The 18,426-nt window shown below is 54.0% G+C and overlaps 1 protein-coding gene across 2 annotated transcripts in view; it reads right to left on the reverse strand.

Annotated features, from left to right (window-relative positions):
- RPTOR (regulatory associated protein of MTOR complex 1) overlaps positions 1 to 18,426 on the reverse strand; it is a 338,586-nt gene that overhangs the window by 37,243 nt on the left and 282,917 nt on the right. For both annotated transcript variants that reach the window (XM_061174664.1, XM_061174663.1), the window contains exons 14-20: positions 15,628 to 15,702; positions 12,578 to 12,643; positions 11,874 to 12,065; positions 11,396 to 11,536; positions 6,097 to 6,214; positions 5,074 to 5,214; positions 4,631 to 4,789 (exon numbers count right to left, since the gene is read on the reverse strand). In XM_061174664.1, the coding sequence (XP_061030647.1) occupies positions 4,631 to 4,789; positions 5,074 to 5,214; positions 6,097 to 6,214; positions 11,396 to 11,536; positions 11,874 to 12,065; positions 12,578 to 12,643; positions 15,628 to 15,702 (892 nt within the window). The remainder of the gene's footprint in view (positions 1 to 4,630; positions 4,790 to 5,073; positions 5,215 to 6,096; positions 6,215 to 11,395; positions 11,537 to 11,873; positions 12,066 to 12,577; positions 12,644 to 15,627; positions 15,703 to 18,426) is intronic.

Genomic DNA, 18,426 nt, shown 5'->3' on the forward strand with positions numbered 1-18,426 from the left:
AGCCCACAAGAGCCTTAATCAAGGTGCCTTTGGTATAAACGTGAGGAAGGGGTGCAGCGTGGCACTGTGCAATGAGGAAGGGGTACTGTTCACTTCACAAAATCTCAGTTTTTATTACTATTGTTGACTCTCTTGCAGAAGATTTCGACTTTGATATCACTCTGCTTGTGATTCAATAGGGAATTTTTAAAAATCTAATTTTTGTAGTGTCCTTGATCACAGTGAATGGTATACAATTTACTTGTAAAAACACAGAACAGGGACCTGGAATTGCTGTCCCCACGTCACTGCTCTCCTGGGGCTGGCCACCACCTCCCAGCCTCTCTGTTCTGTGAACTGTCCTGGTTTTACATCTGCTGTCTCCAAATCGGAACGTTCTGAATCTGTGCAGCACAGAGCTCGGGCCTCTGGAACGAAGAGAACGCAGGTGCAGCCCCTGTGGGGATGAGGGGTACTGCTGGGCTGAGCCGGCTCAGAAAGGGCGCCGTGTCTGGCACTTGCCAAACTCCCCATAAGCGCTGAGAGCCTATTTTCATGTCTAGACTACAAGTAATAAAAGATCACAACTAATGGTTTTAGGATTTATTTTTCAGAGCAATGGCCACACCTTTCTAAATAGCATTGGACTCAGAAAAATTTGCTCAGAGCTTTGTGGCCAACTCTGGGCCCCAGAGTCCCTGGGGGCTGGCAAGGCAGCTTGGAGAAGGAAGGTGGAGCCCCCTGGAGGCAGGAGCTGTCACTTGTGACCTGTTGCCTGGGTCTCAGGGGTCACCAACCCTGACGCTCTATCGCATGATGCGGGCCTGGGCACCTCCCTGGGAATCAGCTCCCAGGGCCTGGGGCTTCTGCATTTCCCCTCTTGGTGACCCCGACTCTGAGCCCCTCTGGGAGGGTCCTGCTCACCTCCTCCCTCGCCTACTGGACAGAGCCCTGGCTGGACTGGGCGGTGTGTTGGCACAACCCTTTCAAGGGGCTCCCCTGTGTCTCACCTGGGGGACAAGGTAAGACAAAAGCACCAGGGCCCCCCTTCCCCACTCTTTGCACTCCCACCTCTGGACATCAGGAATGGGGTGAGGCTCAGAGAGGGAGGGAGGGAGGGAGGGAGGGAGGGGCAGGATGGTGACGGGTGGACAGGTGAGGGAGAGAAGGGCAGGTGATGGAGGGAGGAGAGGCTGCCTGCCACACACAAGAGCAAGAAATAGCAGCTTTACCAAACCTGTTGATCAAGATGGCAACTTCACGGCCCGATGTGATGCCGCAGGTTTAGTGTGCAACACGAAGGCGTCTGATGGGTCAGGGAGGGCCTCCTGAGATGCCACAGAACGCCAGCGTGGAGAGGAATGGGCAAGCACTGCTGTGTGGAGAGGCGGGTGTGGGAATGTGGGATAAAGGCAGAGGTGTCCAGGCCTCATTCGGGGGCCAGTGGCCAGCCTGGGGTGGTGGGCACAGTGGGCGGAGCTATGGTGAAGGCCAGGCTGCTCTCAGACGGAAGGTCTTGAGTGTCGGCCACAGCTTGGACTTTACAGGAAACGAGTTTCTGTGAAGGCGTCAGCCAGACAGTGGTCCGTGCAGAGCTGATGTTGGGGGGGATGTGCTCTGGATGGGTGGTGGGGTGTGAGAGCCGAGGCCGAGTCCTGGGGTGGGGGGCCCGGAAATGGGAAGGACTGACTGGGGACACACATGGAGGTGAGGCCAAATGGCTGAGTGGGTGAGAAACATGCGGAGGGAGACATCAAAGAAGATTCCAGAAGGTGGTGACAGAGCTGGGTCCCAGTGCAGATTCACAGACATTGGGCAGATATGCTTAGGCACGTGGAAAAACGCGTGATCAGGGCTTTGCTCCCGTGGGGGGACAGCACCTCGCTCAGCAGGCGAGACCTCGAGTGCTTTGGAGACAGTGGGGAGGGAGGGGGAGCCTGGGAGGGGCTAGTTATCTGGGAGAAGATGGGAATGAATGGATGTCCTAGGTTGCCATGGTTTTGAAAACCTCTTTTGCAATATTCAGTCAAAGACGCTAAAGAGATTGCTGTTCTTTGGTTGAAATGAAAGAAAAAATTGACTTTAAACAGGCGAATGCCGCAAGTAATGGGATTTGGTGTAGGTTATGAATTTTAAACACTTATGTAAGCACCGTGGTTTCCAGGTGGATGCGCGCACTCGGGCGCACAGCTACTTTGTCTCCTTAATGCTCCTTCCAGCTCCAGCTCATTGTGAAACTTTCCCACTGAAGTTTTCAAAGATATGAACCATATACAGATAAAATTCAGTTTTCTCCAGTAAAAAAATGTTCAGGAGTCAGGTTTTGTGTGAAGGAAGGAATCAGTGATGTGGCTCTCAAGTCCCTGGAGGACATGGAAGGCGGCAGGGGTGGGAGGCGCGGGCTGTGCCCTCCAATCTCATGTGGCGTCAAAAGAAACAGCGATTCTTCACCCCTTACATCCCCAACCCAGGGCCAAGGACAAAAAGATCCCCCTTTCTGGGTCGTACTGCTGGGGGTGGGGCGTGGTGACCAGCTCTGGACCCTACAGTCCATTCAGACCTTTATGGGCCCCAGACAGACTCGTCTTGTGGAATGAGAGTCCTGAGTCCTTTCTAGGGCCAGCAGAGGACCAGTCTTGAGGCTCACAGGTACCGCTGGCAAGCACGTTGGGACTGCCCTCCCCCTTCAGATCACAACAACGGCAAGTCAGAAATATCTAACACTGTCACGTGATGCCAAGAGAGTGTGAGCTCTAAGGTAGAGGGATTATCATGGAAAGAAGCAAACAACCAAGAACTGAATGTTAATGAAAAATAGTACCAACCAAATAGGAGGGTAACTAATACTGCAAATGACTGCACAAGTGGGAACACAGGAGTCCAGTGAACACGTGAGCTCAACCTCATCATAATCGAGGGACATACAAATTAACACCACGAGCGGTGGGTTCGCTCACATCAGACGGGGTAGCCTGACCAGACCAGGAGAGAGCAGGGCCACGGAAGCTTGTCCTCCTCGGAACAGAGCCCTTTGTGGTCAATCTCCCTCCACGTGGAGCTGTCAGACCCCACGTGTGTCAGGCTGCAGGGTGTCTGTTGCGGCCCACGCCTGTGCACATTATGGGGGTGCCTGCTGTGTACCAGGCACGGGGTGTGGGGGGCTGTGGCAGGAGATAGGACAAAGTTTCTGCACTCGTGGCTCCGACCCCCTGAGCAGAGATAGAACCGAGCCGAATAAATGAGGTCCTACATCATAAGTCTGCTGGGGAAACGTTCTCAGGACGAAAGCAAACAGAGAGGGAGAGAGACTCAGAGCGACTGCAGAAGGCTATTCTGTATTGGGGTGGGAGGAGCCTGGAAGACTTCTTTTAAGGTGACTCTGGAGCAGGACTGTGATTGGTCTGAGGAGCAGCCTGTGAGGTGTCTGGAGGCGGAGCCCTGAAGCCAAGGGGAGGAGCCAAGGAACCCAGGAGCCCAGCACAGCCAGGTGCAAGGGGAGGGCAGGAGGTGGAGCTGGGGCCAAATCCTGAGTTTGCTTTTTAAAAAATGAGAAAAGAAGGAAAAATCAGAGCAAGGCTACTGTCCATTAACAGGAGAATGGACAAGTGAATTGCAGCAGATCATGAAAGGGTGCGAACAAGACTCAGGTGACCAGTGTGGACACACAGCCCTCAGGGCGGAGTGAGGACACAGGATGTGTGGCGCCATTTACATGACATTTAAACCCTGGGAAAGGGCGCGAGTCCATGGGGATCGACAGCCAGAGCGTAAGTGTGTGGGGATCCTGAGCAGGGAACCAGGAGGGGCTCTGGGCGCTTTAACTCTATCTGTAATTCCTTAAGTTGGGAACAAAACACACAGGTGGAGGTGTGTCACATTAGTCTAAGTTTTTGTGCATCTACAGCATTTCTTAGTATTAAGTAAAGCGTCAGATGAGGCCTGGTAAAGCACCGGGGTGCCGAGAACAAGCGCAGAGGGGCTGTCTGGTTGAGTCCTATGTGTGTTACCGGTGACACAAGGGTCGATATGGTTGGTTATGAAGCGAGGACATGCGGTGAATTCCCACCACTCAGCGAGCCCAGCAGCAGAACCAGGGGCTCACCACTCAAGGCAGAACACGAGACGACGCCGACCCTTCACTCAAATTTCAATTCCAGGCAGCCAAGTGTGAAACTGCTGGACTGGCTGAAGGTGAAAGCACAGAGGGGGCCCTGGGTGGGGGTGAGGGGGGGTTCCGGCCAGGGAACTTGAGAAGGGAAGGGCCGTCTGTGCCCCTGGAGCAGGGCTCTGACCGTGGACCTCGTACACGCATTCTCTGGGGGACCCTGGGCACTGTTGGAGGCCACTCTGCCTACTGGATGCTGGGAGCCCCCCGTGCCCTCCCAAATGTCTCCTGGCGGCAGAACCCCCCTGCTCTGCAGCACTGGGAGTTGTGCAGCCTTCCCAAGTGACACGGCCGGCTCGCCCAGATGGCCTGGATCAGACCAGCAACCAAGGGCGGGGGGTTCCTGCTGCCACAGCAAGACGCTCCTCACCTCCTCCTACCCCGTTCACTTTACTCTCCCACTGAGCGTGTCCCAGCACCGTCCACTTAGGCGGGAACCCATGGGTGCTGAGGGGACAGGTGGAGAAGTGGAGGGGGGGGACTCACCGATGAGGGAGTTGAGGGAGGAGTAGGAGCTGACTCGGCGCATCTTGTCGATGGTCTCGAAGGACAGGATGTACTCCTCGTTCTCGGGGCTGCCCAGGGTGCTGCTGGCGCTGCTGCTGGTGCTCAGGTTCCCGGGGGAGAAGGCCACCGAGCCGCCGGCTGGCGGGGCACCGCCACGGGCAGAGCGTCAGTTAGCACCCCCCCCCGCCGTCTCCCCTGGGGCCGGGCTGCTGGGCACGGGGCAGGGGGCTGCTGTGGGGCTCAGGAGCGGCTGTGCCCAGCGGTGCTGCAGGATCCTCACTGGCCACCCCGGGTGCTGACCCACGACTTCTGCTCACGCCCAGGTTAGCAGATGGCAGGAGGGGGCAGGGGCACGTCTAATAAAAGGTCCCAGAAGATGACCCACACCACCCCACTCGAGCACCCAGCCTCTGGGGTCTTACATTCTTCCGTCAGACTCAGGTTTTGCAAAGATTTGTTCAAGCTTCTAGCCGTGGTGACGGCACGGATGTTTCCGTAGGAGCTCACGGAGCGCAGTCTGGGGGTGCAGGGGCTGTCCCGCACCGGGGTCAGACTCCCACCCTCTGGTAGGAGAGAAGGAGAGAGAAGAGTTAATGGTGGGCTCAGGTGGGAGGCGGCCAGACAGCAGGTGACAGTGGCTTTTACCTGGATGATGTGACGCTACAACAGGGCCCTTCTGCTCAGCAGGGTCTCTGACACATGTATGTTGGGGAACAAAGCTGGACAAGGTCCTGACTGGGGTGAGGGGAGCATGGGAGCAGATGACCATGACCCACGCTTGCTGTTCTGTGAGAGTTCAACTACAGAGGCCCACATGGCTCTCCAAGAACCATACCAGGTGCTCTGGGACTTGCCTGCGGCCGCTGCCCAAGATGGTACCAGGATGGCCGTCTGCTGGCTCAGCCACCCCGCCTTCCCACTCCCCAATCCCACCCCGCCCAGGCCCACCAGCCGTTTCCCTTCCCCGATGTACTAAACGCAGCAATGGTCTCATGGCTGATCACAAGCCCTCTTTCCTGAAGACACAGCTGTCTGGGGGAGAGGGCAGCTCAAGGTGATGAAATATAAATTCGGTAAAAAGGACAAATGTGAGATGAGCAGCTGCCTGACGTGACACTGACGTGAGGACTCATCAGGGGAAGAGAGAGAATGTGCCTTCCTGTAGTCCCTATGGCAGCACCTTCTACCCTCCAAGATTTCCATGACTTTGATTTCCAAAAAGGGTAAAAAGGAAAGAAAACAGTCAGAGGGTCAGCGTGGCCCCCTTTCCTGCCCTTTCTATTCTTCTGGGAAGATGGGAACTGCAGATATCTGAGTGGCCCCGACTTGACACGTGGGCTCAGGACCTAGCAGAACGAGGGGCCTGCTGACAGTCCTGACCAGGGTCCCCTGGGCCAGCGAGCCCCATGGGCTCCACCTCAGTGCCGCACCCCTGGTGGCTGTACCTGTGGTGGCTGGAGAGGGCAGTGGGTAGTTCTTCTCCTCTTCCATGAACTGCAGGGCCACAGTGCAGAAATTGCTTTCATATTGAACGACAAGATGACTCAGAGCCACCACCAGTTCCTGCCGGGAGGAGAAAGGACAGCGACACTGACTTGGGGCTGGGAGACAACTCAGAATAGCAGTGAGATGCACATGCTGGCGCTGAGTGCTTGAGCCACTGGGGGGGTGGTGGGACAGACAGCACTTGGCGCCAAGACAGGGGCTGCCCCCTCAACGCAGCACTCTTGAGCCCCCGGCGTGAGCAGAAACCTCTGAACAAGCCATGTGGTCAAGATCAGGGCCTCCGAGGGATGCCCCGGACACCCGGCAGAGAGACTGCTGACCACTAGGTGTGAGAGGCGGGACTTGGGGCCTTGTAGGGATGCAGGGTGAGGACGCCGCAGAGCGGGATGGGGAAGAGCCCTCACGGCTTCCCACGGTCAACACCGTGGACAGCTACCTGAACCCTGGGCATTAAGGCAGGATACCCCGGACACTGTAGCATGCTCTTCTACTAAATGTGAAATTTTCAAAGATAAATTACTTTCCAGCCCCCAAAAGGGTAACAGGAAAGTTCTACATGACTTCAGGCCAGTTGCCTCAGTCCAAGGAGAACAATACAATTTACCTCTTTTGGGGCAGTTGGTGCTATGACCTGAGTACCTGGAGATCCTAAAAGTCACGGGAAATAAAACTGGATGTCGGTTTGCACTACTTTTCCCATCACTATTCAAACGGTTTCCACAACTTTATTTTACTTTTTAGAAAAATACTTAGCAGAAGACCAAGGTCTGAGAGCCCCTTCTTGTTCCGTGAATCCTCCAGACCCCCAGGGCCAGGAGAGCTGTGCCGAGGTGCTGATAAGCTGGGCTCGGATGGGGCCCCCGGGTCCTCTCTTCGGCCGCCCCCTTCTCTCCTGAGAGGGTCTCTCCCACCTCAGCCTTACGCACTCCTTGGCCTCCCCGGCACGTGTGTGGGTTTTACTCCCAAACCTACCTTTTCAGGTCCCATCTCTGAGTTCCAGGCTGGCCCTTCCAACCACTGACCATGTGTGTCCACCAAGCGCTCTCCAAACCCCAACTCGACCTGCCCAGGACCTGCTGCCCACCCCTTTCTGTTCAGCCCTAGCTGGGGACCCTCGGCTTGTGCCAGGAGCAGAAATCTCTGGTGGCTTCAGTTAGACCCTTGAATCATCCTGACCCATCTCTCTCTCTGGCGATCCGGATGCCCACCCAGCGGGTCCCCTAGTCTAACAGGTGCTGAGTAACAGGCTGTCGAGGGACTGTCCGCCGGCCCCTCCCAGCGAAGATGAAGCCTGAACCGTCTTCAAAAAGCACAGGTTTTCCCTTCACTCTGAACTGGTGAAAGGGCTCAGCTGTACCTGAAGCAGATTCCCAGGTCTCAGACCGTTTGATCCAGGGAAAGCTGTGAGGACAGGAGGCTGAGTGCAAGGCCCACGTCAAGCGGCCGTGGGTCAAGCCCCTCCTGCTGGGCGGCAGCCGTGGGCTCCAGCCCTCAGAGGTCCGCAGGCATGTCTGGCTGGGGCGCAGGCCGGGCGCGAGGCTCGAGTTATTCTCAGACCTTGGAAGCAGATCAGCACGGCGACTCGAGCCCCTCCAGCCAGCAGCCTCACTCCCTTTCCCGGCAGAGTGGTCCCGCCACCTCCACACTCCAGCTGCCTGCTCACACTCGGACCAAGCAGGCCTCCTGCTCCGGGCTTTGGCACCTGCTGCCCCCTCGGCCTGGAAAGGCCGATGCCTCGTCCAGGGCTCCCGACTCTCTACCTTCACTCCCGACCTTCCTTCGGAGCAGGTCACCACCTGCCACATCACACCCTGGTCTGTCCCATCTCCATCCCGCCCCATCTCCAAGTACAAGTTCTGGAGGCCTGGTGACCTAGGGCCTGGCACACTGGCAGCACTTAATAAGTATCTGCTGAATGAATGAAGCCTCTTCCCTTCAGATACACTATAATCTTTAACAAACGGTTTGATTTTTTAGGTGAGTTGCCGTCAGGATTCAGGGACATCACGCCTGGGCACACATGTGGCCCGAGGTGAGTCGGCTAATGCTCCTCTGTGGTCGCCTGGAAGGCTGGACCACATGCCTTCCCAGGTCTTTCCCCAGGGCCATCCCCACTCCACGTTTCCAACGATGAATTACTGGCTAACATTTGTTTTTGGCCCTTGGCCATGGAACATCAAACTCAGCTCCCAGGATGACAAAGCAGCGTTCCGGGGAAGGGAGCACATCTGCTCTGCCTGGATGCCTTCTGGGCTCGCCTGTGGGAGAAGGCGCTCCAGCCCTGTCAGCTCATCCTGCCCCGTCGCCTCCACCTGAGACGTCCTGGGCATCAATGGGGAAACACCCTCTGACGCCGTTCATCAGTTTCGGCTGGAGTCAGATGTGTGTTAAGGGAGGAGGATGCCGGGTACTGCTCTTCTGTGTCTGCGGTTACTAAATAAATAAATGTAAACTAGAGATAAAGGATTCAAATGTGTCCTGCTTTCCTTGCTAAGGTGGACGGCACCAAGTAAGCTGCAGGCAAGGGTCGCAGGGCTGGACTGGTCAGCCCTTGAGAAAGGTGGGGTGACAACAGGGCGGGGGGGGTCACAAACCTGCTCCCCTGGCCTGGCCCTTCTTGATGAGGTGTGGGCAGCTTGCTGACTGGATGGACAGTCTGGATCGTGTACTTCCTGGACAAGTTCAAGTTCAAAATAATTTGGGAGGTTGACATGAATTTGCTGACTCTTGATTTTATCAAGTAAACTCATTAAACAGGTCAACAAGCAAAAACCTTCCCTCTCTGTCATTATTGCCTCCCCCAGGAAAGGATGCTTTCATCGTTCAGGAGTCAATAGAGGCAATCTTTTTTATATTGAAGACATGTGACTTTACAAAACCCCACCATAATACCCTGACTCTTCTCGTTTTGCCACGAGCTGGAGACACCAGCAGTTGGTTACTGCTGGGACTTCTTAAGCCTTAGCTAAGGTCAGCTCGTGGAGTGCAGTGCCCAGGGCCGAGTCCTGTTTCATAACCTCAGGTGCCCTAACGCTGGGTGTCCTGGGCCAGCAGGCTGGGCCTGTGTTCCTCAGAGCACCATGTGCCACAACTGTCACCACGTGCTCTGGACAAAGATGGGAAAAGCAAGCTGCCAACAGCATTAGGATTCCGTGAAGAGAATGAAGGCTCAGCCTCTGAGCTGGTGTCACTCACCCTATTAAAGCCTGGTCCTCTCTCCAACCCAGGGGCCCCAGTCTCCCTGAACCTCTGTGTTGCCCATGTTTCCACGGCAAACATAGCCCCCTTGACTTATTTAACAGACCTGCATTGCTGTCCGTCTCCCCATTAGAGAGTAAAAGCCCTGGAGGCAGTGATGGTCCCGAGGCCTGACACAGGACCTGGGACGTGGCAGGCGCTCAGATGTGTTGAGAGATGAACACGGTTACAGAAGGTGCGCTCCTGCCTGCTCCCAGCCTCTCCCCCACTGCCCTCCCGCCAGCTCCATGCTCCAGCGCACACAGGATGGGCAGCCCAGGGTGCACCATCGTCTTTTGTGCTCCTGGACCTTTGCACAAGCTCCTGCCTCACTTGCTCTCCCCGTCCCTTACTCATCCCTCACAACCCAGGTACAAGCTCCCCTCCTCTCCCTATGGGGCCAGAGCCCCTGACCTGGGCTGGCCTTTGGGGTGCTGCTCATTTACGAGGGCTTCAGCACAATTCCTAGTTCTGTGCCTGCCTCTCCACCTGGACCCTGGGCCCCTCGAAGACAGGATGCCTGCTGCTCCACGCGCTGAGCCTGGTGTGCACAGGCAGCTGCGAGCTGAGCCCGAGTGCTGGGCGAGCGAAGGCAGGCCCATTCTCAGCACCCCTGTCTGCGGACGGGCTGACCCCAGGCAAGGCCAACATCAAGTGCCCACAGGAATGACCTGGCTACACCCGAGCATCCCAGTGTCTGGGGAAGGGGCAGCCAGTGGACTGGGGCTGGGAACGTCAGGGCACCTGGGACATGCTTGAGAGGGCGGTGGCCCCGTGTTCCTGATGACCTAGCGACCATTCTCCTGATACTGGAGACTCAGATGGACATTCTTTCTATTTTTATTAACATTCTTTTTAAGTTTTTTGGGGAAAGAACTGAAAAACAGCTTTCCTTTCTTTAAAAGGAATCTTAACAGACAATTAAGGATACTGCTGATGTGCTGCTTTGATCATTGACGTCCACATACAGGCAATTTGACTCGGGAAAAAGAAGACTGACTCAAGGAAGCCAGATTCAGACAGACGTTAATGATGAGAACCCAAAATAAAAAAGTAAGGGCTGTGAAAAGGCACCTCCAGGATCATTCCACATTGTTAACGTTTCTCTAGATAACCTGGCATGTTAGTAACTGGGTTCACGGCTCTCTGAGGGAACTCAAGATGGAATGAGTCCTTCCTGGCTGATGTGAACTTGCTCTGACAACGTCCCTGCCACCAAGTCAGTGGGGTCTGCTCTCCAAACAAATACCCTTCAAAACCACACCCACCTCTGACAAACCCAACCTCCCTTCCCTGGCACAGGGATCGCAGACATGCCGAGAAGCAGCCCGGCACCTCTAGGTGATGAGAGGTGACTCAAGGTCACACACAGAACGACGCTGCCCTCCTGGTCCAAGAACAGTCTCTGCTCCCAGGGCAGGGCTCCAAGGCCACCCCAAAATGCGGCCAGCAGACATTGGGGTTCCCCCCGACGGCCCTTTTTGGCTGGAGGAGGGGGAAGGTTGATCCGTTCTGGGCCAACTTTTGACAGGGGTGTGAGATCTTGGATGGAAATTGTGGTACTTCTACATTGAAACAGACAAGTAAAAGTTTCAACTGCAAAGAACTGCTCCGTTCATTCGCTGACAAACATGGGGGCAGGGAGGGGAATACACTACACAAACCTTTCCGTCTGTCTGTGGGTGGCTACTGCTCTTTTGAATCTCCGTGATGTGTGTATGTGTTGCTCCCAGGCAGGAAGGAGCCTATTATACAAGCTGCCAGGAGACGCAGCCTGTTAAATGCCTTTAAATGAAGCAAACACACAAGTATCTGGTGAAGAAACGTATTTTGGAGAGAATTAAACAAACATTTAAAGCCTGCTCTCAGCAGGATGCACACCGGCGTGGGGGGGACTGCGTGCTCGCTGCTGTGGTCGGGTCAGGGTCATGGCTCAACCTGGGCGCCGGGGGAGCCCGGCCTGGAGGTGCTCGGCGCTGCCTGGGGGCGGGGGCCACGCACCTTCCGGACCACGGGGCTGCCGTCGTTGATGAGCTGGGCCAGCATCATGGCCACATTGTGGTCGATGGTGGTGGAGTGGTCCGTCCTCTCTGCGGAGTTGCCCACAAATGTGCCGAGGGCAAAGACTGCTGCGCAGCGCACCTGCAGGTGGGACAGGGGGCAGTCACCCCGCGGCCGGCTGTTTGGCTCTAGCTGGGGCCCCTGGAGCCGACCTGACGCAGCCCGGTCTCGTCCACGGTCCTCTCGGCCCAGCTCCACTCGTGTAGACGAGCAGGAGCAGGGAAACAAGAGGTAAGTGGCGGCCCCGCCTGGGGGCCAGGTGACAGGCTGTGCAGGCATCAGAGACCAAACCAGGCACCGGGGAACCCACAGAGGGGGACACAGGGGTCTGGGGCCGGGGCTGGGCCTCTCTGGCTGTGTGGTCTCCAGGCATACCTTGACCTCACTTAGCCTGAAGTGGCCGTGGGTGTGGACTCACCTCAGGGATAGGGTCGGAGAGAAGGCTGCAGAGCTTCTCGTGAGCGCTGTCCCTCACCCCGCACCACCGGGCCGAGTCAAAGTTCTGCCAGATCCGGCCCAGGCAGATGGCCACCCACTGGCGCAGCAGGGGGTGGGGGTCGTTGAGCTGCTCCAGGCAGATGGCGATCAGGTTTCCCTGGAGGCAGGCTTCCTGCGAGAAGGCAGGCAACACACGGCATCATCCTGACCACTGAGGGGGGAGGGGTGCCGGGCTGGACCCCAGCTCCCAGCGTTTCTCAGGGAAACCTTGCTTAATCACATCGCAAGACGTCCTCAATTTTCCTCTTTTTTTTTTTTTTTTTTTTTTCTGGCCGTGCTGCGCGGCATGTGGGATCTTAGTTCCCAGACCAGGGATCGAACCCGTGCTCCCTGCAGTGGAAGCACAGATTTTTAACCACTGGACCGCTGGGGAAGTCCCTCAATTTTCCTCATTTTAAATCCCACCAATATCAATTCACCCTGGCTAAACAAAGGGTCCGGACCCCACTCCTCCCATGGAGCCCCTTGGGCTGCTGTGATCCTGCAACGTCCCCTCTTCTGAGGTCACTGTTTCATCAGACATTCAGAACAGTTCCTCTGGCCCCCAAATGCTGGAGCTCGGGGCTGCGCCTCTGCAACCCACAGGGAGGCCCTGCAGGGGCGGGGACGCGACGTGACACTCACCTGCCCCGTGTTATAGCTGTTAACGATCACAGCCAGAATGAAGGCTGTCATGGTCCTGTGCTCAGCCTGGAAAACAGAAGTCACCTGCTAGTTTGCACTTTTTTCATGGTGGAAACTCACCACTCCCAAGCACTAGAGTTATCCTTCCAGAATCTTTATGATTATGCTTGGTGTGTAATTAAAGTAATGAGAGCCAGCTTTATTGTCTTTTGAGTCCACAAAAAGGAAGAGCACTTTTAAGAGGGTCTGACAGCTTTGGGTTGGCCTCTCAGAGGACAGATGGGCCCCTGACGTCTGATGCTGCAGGAGGGGCATGGGCCTCTCTGATTCTGCTCCATCAGAGGCCACCCCGTCCTGCCCAAGCCTATGGAAGCAAATCACCCTGGTCGTAAAACGACCGACCACAGTCCCTAACTTGGCTTCATCATCCCTTCCTCGTGGTCTTCTAGTGGACGGATCGATTCTCATTTTCTCCTCTCCTCTGTGCCTCTACTGACTCAGAGATCAGTGTTACGTTAACTATTAGTGGTACCTAGTCATTCTTTAGAGAATGACTAAAGTTAGTCATTCCCTGTGTCTCCCTTGCATTCCCGATACTCTTCCTCACGTGTCAGCCCCTCACGTGAGTGACCGTTTTTACTTATTCTTACAGCCGATGCTGATTTAGATACATGACAAGTTTGCAGATGTCTGCTTTCCGATGCTTCCTGCATCCTACTGTTCCCTGGGCTCCATCTCCTCCTGAAGTGCGGTCCTCCTGGCTGCCTGGGTGGGGTCAGCGCACGGGAAGCCGTCGGTCCTGAGATGTGCTGGCTTCGCCCTCTCCCTGACTGACACCGGGGCAGGCACAGGGTCCCGGGGTGACGGCTCCCCCTGTGCTGTGAGGGCCTCTCCTCAAGTCTTCCACCCGTTACTCTGGTGACTGCTGTCCACATTTTTGCAACAATCTTCCTTTTTGTCCTGGTTACTTGCAAGATTTTTCCTCTTGCCTTTGACATTCTCTACTTTCATTATGATAAGTCTTTGTGTGGATTTGTTTTTATTTAACCTTCTCAAGACTAATTGTGCTTTATAAACCTGAAAACTCATTTCTTCTTCAAATCTGGAAAATTCTCCGCTAGACCAGTTGGATCGTGTGTCCCCCCCGCCCCCTCACCTGCCCCCACCATCTCCCTCTGGCCTGTGTTGGATGCAGCAAGCCCTCTCAGCCCCTCCGTCACATCTCCGCTTTACTTCATCTCACGTGATTTCTCCACGGATTCCTTTACCCGTTGTGTCAATTCTGCTGTTTAATTCGTCTACTGAGCTTTTAATGACAGTGACTGTCTTCCATTACAGGTTCTTTTTCCCCCCCCAAATCTGCCTATTTATTAAAAGACTCTAGTTGGTCATTTTTTGAGGAGGAGTAAAAAGGATAGAATACATTGTTCTTTTATAATAGTCACAAAAGTACTTCTGAGGAAACAACATAAGAGTTTATTTTTGGATGTAATTAAAACAAATTGTTTATTCAGTAATTTTAAACATACTTATTTGTATTGATTGTCAGTCTTTTTCAGAGAATCCTATTAGTTTCAATTCTTGGGGAGCCAACCCTCTTACGTGCCAGCTCTGCTTATGTCCCTTGAACGTGGGTTAGGAGCAGGCCAGCGCTCCTGGCACGAGTCTCAGTACCCTGGCTTCGTAGGTGTCCCTGCAGAAAGGTTTAGCCTTTGCCACTTCCAGGCAGGCTCTGGAGATTTCACGTTCCTCTCTTAGCTGGCGGCTCCCCCTGCAACGGGGGGTTTCTGTTTCTCACGGAGGCCTTTCCTGACTTTCCGCCCAGACGTGGACAGACAGGACCAGCTCTTCTCGTCCTTGTCTGGTGAGTGGGCGGCTCGCCCCACAGGCCCGTGTCCTCCATGCAGACTCGGGGCTGCACGCGCGTGGAGCGCCAGGGTCACTGTGAGGTCTGCCTGTGAGTCCCACCGTGCCCCTCCTCTGACATCAGTTTTTGGCATTTGGGGATTTCCTTTCCTTTCTTTCAGATCTATGTCCTCAAAACTTCAATGTGTTTGTAGCTGAAGTGGGGCCCACTTGTGCCGGCTTCGCTCACCATTTTACTGCATTTTATCAGCTTAGATGTCTTATTTGTTTGATTTGTATCTTACCCTGAAGAACAGGGAAGTGATTATTTCCAACATCTGTATAAAGTCTAAACTTTAACTGCCTATGATAATGTTTAAAAACCACACTTCAGTTAAAACACACAAGTTCTACTTACCTTTCATAACAATCCTGTTTTTGACGTTTTCTGTATTTTGAAAAATGTGTTTGTTTTTTTATTATTGTCATTTAGTTCAGAAAACCAACTAGAGGGTGAATTTACACACAAAAGTTCCTTTACACAACCAAAGCCACCTAAGACTGTGTGAATAAGCTGTTAGACTTAATTAAACATTCTGATAAAAATAAGTTGTATTAAGTAATTATTTAGGGTGTCTATTTTGTTCTTTTTACTATGCTAGGAGCTAGAGGTAGGGAACATAGAAATTAATTTAAAAAACACTTATAGGAAGTTATTCTATATGCTATTTATGGATTACTAATTTTTAAACAACTTAATACAATAAAATATATTTAAAATTTAAAATTTCAATCTCTTCTTTCCCCCGCCGGCTTTCCTTCCTGATTGAGAAGGTGCAACAGCCTCCTGTCATGTCCAGAACCTGCACTGGGCAAAGGAACTGCCATACTATGGATGTACAAGTACTCATTGATCTAACTTGGCTGACAGGGTGTGAGGCAGAGTGGATTCTACTTCACTGCAAAGATGTGCTCGGAAAATGGACTCTCGTAAACAAAAAACCAGCCTGTGTATCAAGTTTCACTGTAACTCTTTACTCAGGGAAGCAGCTACTGAAATAATATGCTGGGAAGCAAAGGGCACCGTCTGAGTGAGGCAGAGCTGGGGTGAAAGCGGACCCCCTTCCACTACCCCGCGGGCCCCTCTGCGTGGAGCAACCTTCCCCAGAGTCCCCGGGAGACGTGTCACCAGAGCTGGTCCTTACTGGCATGTACGGATCTGCCAAGACCGAGAGGAAGTACTTGTGGCCGTTGTCCTTCACCAGGTCAGCTTGGCACGACTGGGGAGAGAGACACAGGAGAAACAGTGAGTGCAATTCCAGGAAGGGGCTTCGTTTTCTTCTTGGGATGTGTGAACAAACGAATGTGCAATGAATATTTTATGCCTTAATCATTTTCTCCTCTCAAGTCCAATTTTCATCTGAAAAAATAATTCCGACGGCTGTGTCGAGACACATTTTTCCTTGGCTGTGGGAAAAGGGCTGGCATCTCACACACTCTCAGAAGTGTAGCAGCTCCAAGGCGTTCTCGAAAGCACCTTCTGGGTACCTGCCGAATGGGGGTGCCCTGGCTGCTGGATGGCTCCTTTGGAGACCGTCTGCGTCCTGCAGCTTCTGCACACATCCTCCCTCCCGCGTCAGCCCGGGGCCCACGCGCCTCTCCTTGCGCCTTTCAAGCTGGGACGTGCCCTGGATCAATACCCAGAAAAACTGCTTAGTGATTTAGGGTAACGTGTCCACAGGGAGACATTGAATTCCATCAGCTCTCAGCATGCTCCACTCTAGGGGAAAAAGGCCATTCAAGAAGAGAGAACCGGAATTTTAAGATCTGAGTTTCTGAGAATAAAAGGAGAAAGTTACGCACTGCAATACATCTCTACCTCTGCAGGGCACCGCTGGCTCAGGGGCACGCCCTGTGTGAAGCTCTCTCAGGGGCAGGGCGGTTTTGCAGACGGAACCTGCTGTTTACTGCAGCCCGGAGCCCTGACCCCCTCTCCCACGCTGGTCCACTTCTCAGGGTGCTCTGATAATGACGTGTTTCTTCCTCACATCAATAAACTACTAAGGTGGCGACTGGACTCAGCTGTTTAAGTGGGAATTGAGCGAGATGGAGGGGGTGGTCAGGAAGCAGGGGCACCAGGGCCTCAGGTTAGCAGGATAATAATCCCCAAGAGCCAGGAAAGCCAACAAAGCATGTGGCTTTCAAGTCGCTCCCATAAGGGATGCCTCCTCACTTTGAATGAAGGTTTTGACAAATGGACTAAAAGGCATCAGCTTGATGCCATCCGCAGAGACTCGTCCAGAAGGGGCTGGGAGGGAGCACTCAGTTGGCGCCTGCAGTGCAGTGCCCGCGTCCAGGGACAGGGCTTAGGCGCTGCATCTGAGAATAAAGCCAATGTCCTTTGTTTTGAAACCAGAGATTCCACAAGTCAAATCCAGGCCCACACATTTACAGCGAAGCTCATAGCACACGTCTCATCATAGAGTAACGAAGTGTCACTAAGTCATATCCTGCTAATTCGGAAGCTGAGGCACCTGTGGGAGTATGTGAAGCTATAATTTTAATACGTCTTCAGTATCGGAAACGGCAATTATCTTGTCCATGTTGAAAGACCTCTGTCTGGACGAGGCTGCCATGCAGATGGGAACCACAATAATGTTCTCTGGTCCTGTCCATCCTCACTCTCAGGTCTCAGCAGGTGTCCTTTATGAACTGGTTTAGAATCACCCCATCAGCCATCCCAGCCCTGTCCGCGGCCGGGGAGCCAGGGACCTGCAGGGCTCTGACTTCTGAGGATGCTGGGACACAGGCCACCAGCCACCTGCTTGCCCTCTTGACTTGGCCAAGTGCCTCCTTATAAGGAAGAGAAAACAGTCCTTGAAACTACAAAGGCCCAGAAATGCAGGCCACAGATGCGGTGCACGCACAGGCCAGTGGAAAGCTCCCAGAGAGACGCAGGGCTCTGGCAGCCCAGACTCCTCCACACAGCCGCTTTCCAAGGGTCCCCTCTTGTGTCTGTTTTCCCCCAGATCAAGCTACAGATTTGACATATTAAGGCCAGGGTAGAAAGAGGGTAGAGGCGAGGAAGAGCACGACTATGAAATGGTTTTTCCTAAGCAAGCCCCTCCCCCACTGCACACCCAACAGCTCTGATGCTTCTGTCTCAGGGATTTCATGGAATTATATTTTTAACATGGGGAAAAGGGAGGCAGGCAAGGAAGAGAAGAAAAGCAGAAGGGGAAGCAAGCACATAGTTCCTTGTGGCAGCAGCTGAAGATGAAGTTTGTAAGCAGATCTCAGGAGGGAGCAGAGACCAGGACGAGCCCGACCAGAGACCCTGGCTTCTGCAAGGGTAAGTTCACCGGGGGAGGGCAGGTGCTCCCCCTTGGAATATTCTGGCAAAGGACGCTGTGGGGGAGATCCCACCTTCATTCTCCTTAATGCAGACTATAAAGTCTGTTTCCTGGGGAGCAGGAAGACACAAACTGAGCACAGACCAACAGACCACCAGGCATGACGCATCAAATGAGGCGCAATCGGCAGGACAGTCCTGAGCAGTGTCGCCAGTGGACGCAGTCACTCATGTTGTGATGTGAATATGGAGAAAATCACACAGAGGGAGGGTCCTGTTTCCTGTCCTCGGGTCACAGAGTTCAGTCCTCGGGATGAGGAAAGGATGCCGCAGAGGTAAGCCGGGCTCACACAAGAGACAGCGGCACCGGCGTGCACCTTGACCCACTGCTACCAGAACATTAGAATCGTCTGGAGACAGATGTAGGACTACGTTGAACTGTTTATACATCCAGAGTTTTAACAACGGCACGAGGCCATAAAACTAGTAGTGCCTGAGAAAATAATCCCAGAGCAGGGATTCTGCTCACTGCTCACAAGAGCTCACCGTCCTTCACAAACCCAAAAGCACAGTCACAGGCAGTTAAAGACGCACGTCCCTCTGCACGCCTCAAAGCCTCGGCACAACGGCCTTCCCACTTGCCAAGTGTAGC

This window comes from Eubalaena glacialis, chromosome 19 (genome assembly GCF_028564815.1).
Source record: "Eubalaena glacialis isolate mEubGla1 chromosome 19, mEubGla1.1.hap2.+ XY, whole genome shotgun sequence".
Lineage (NCBI taxonomy): Eukaryota > Metazoa > Chordata > Mammalia > Artiodactyla > Balaenidae > Eubalaena > Eubalaena glacialis.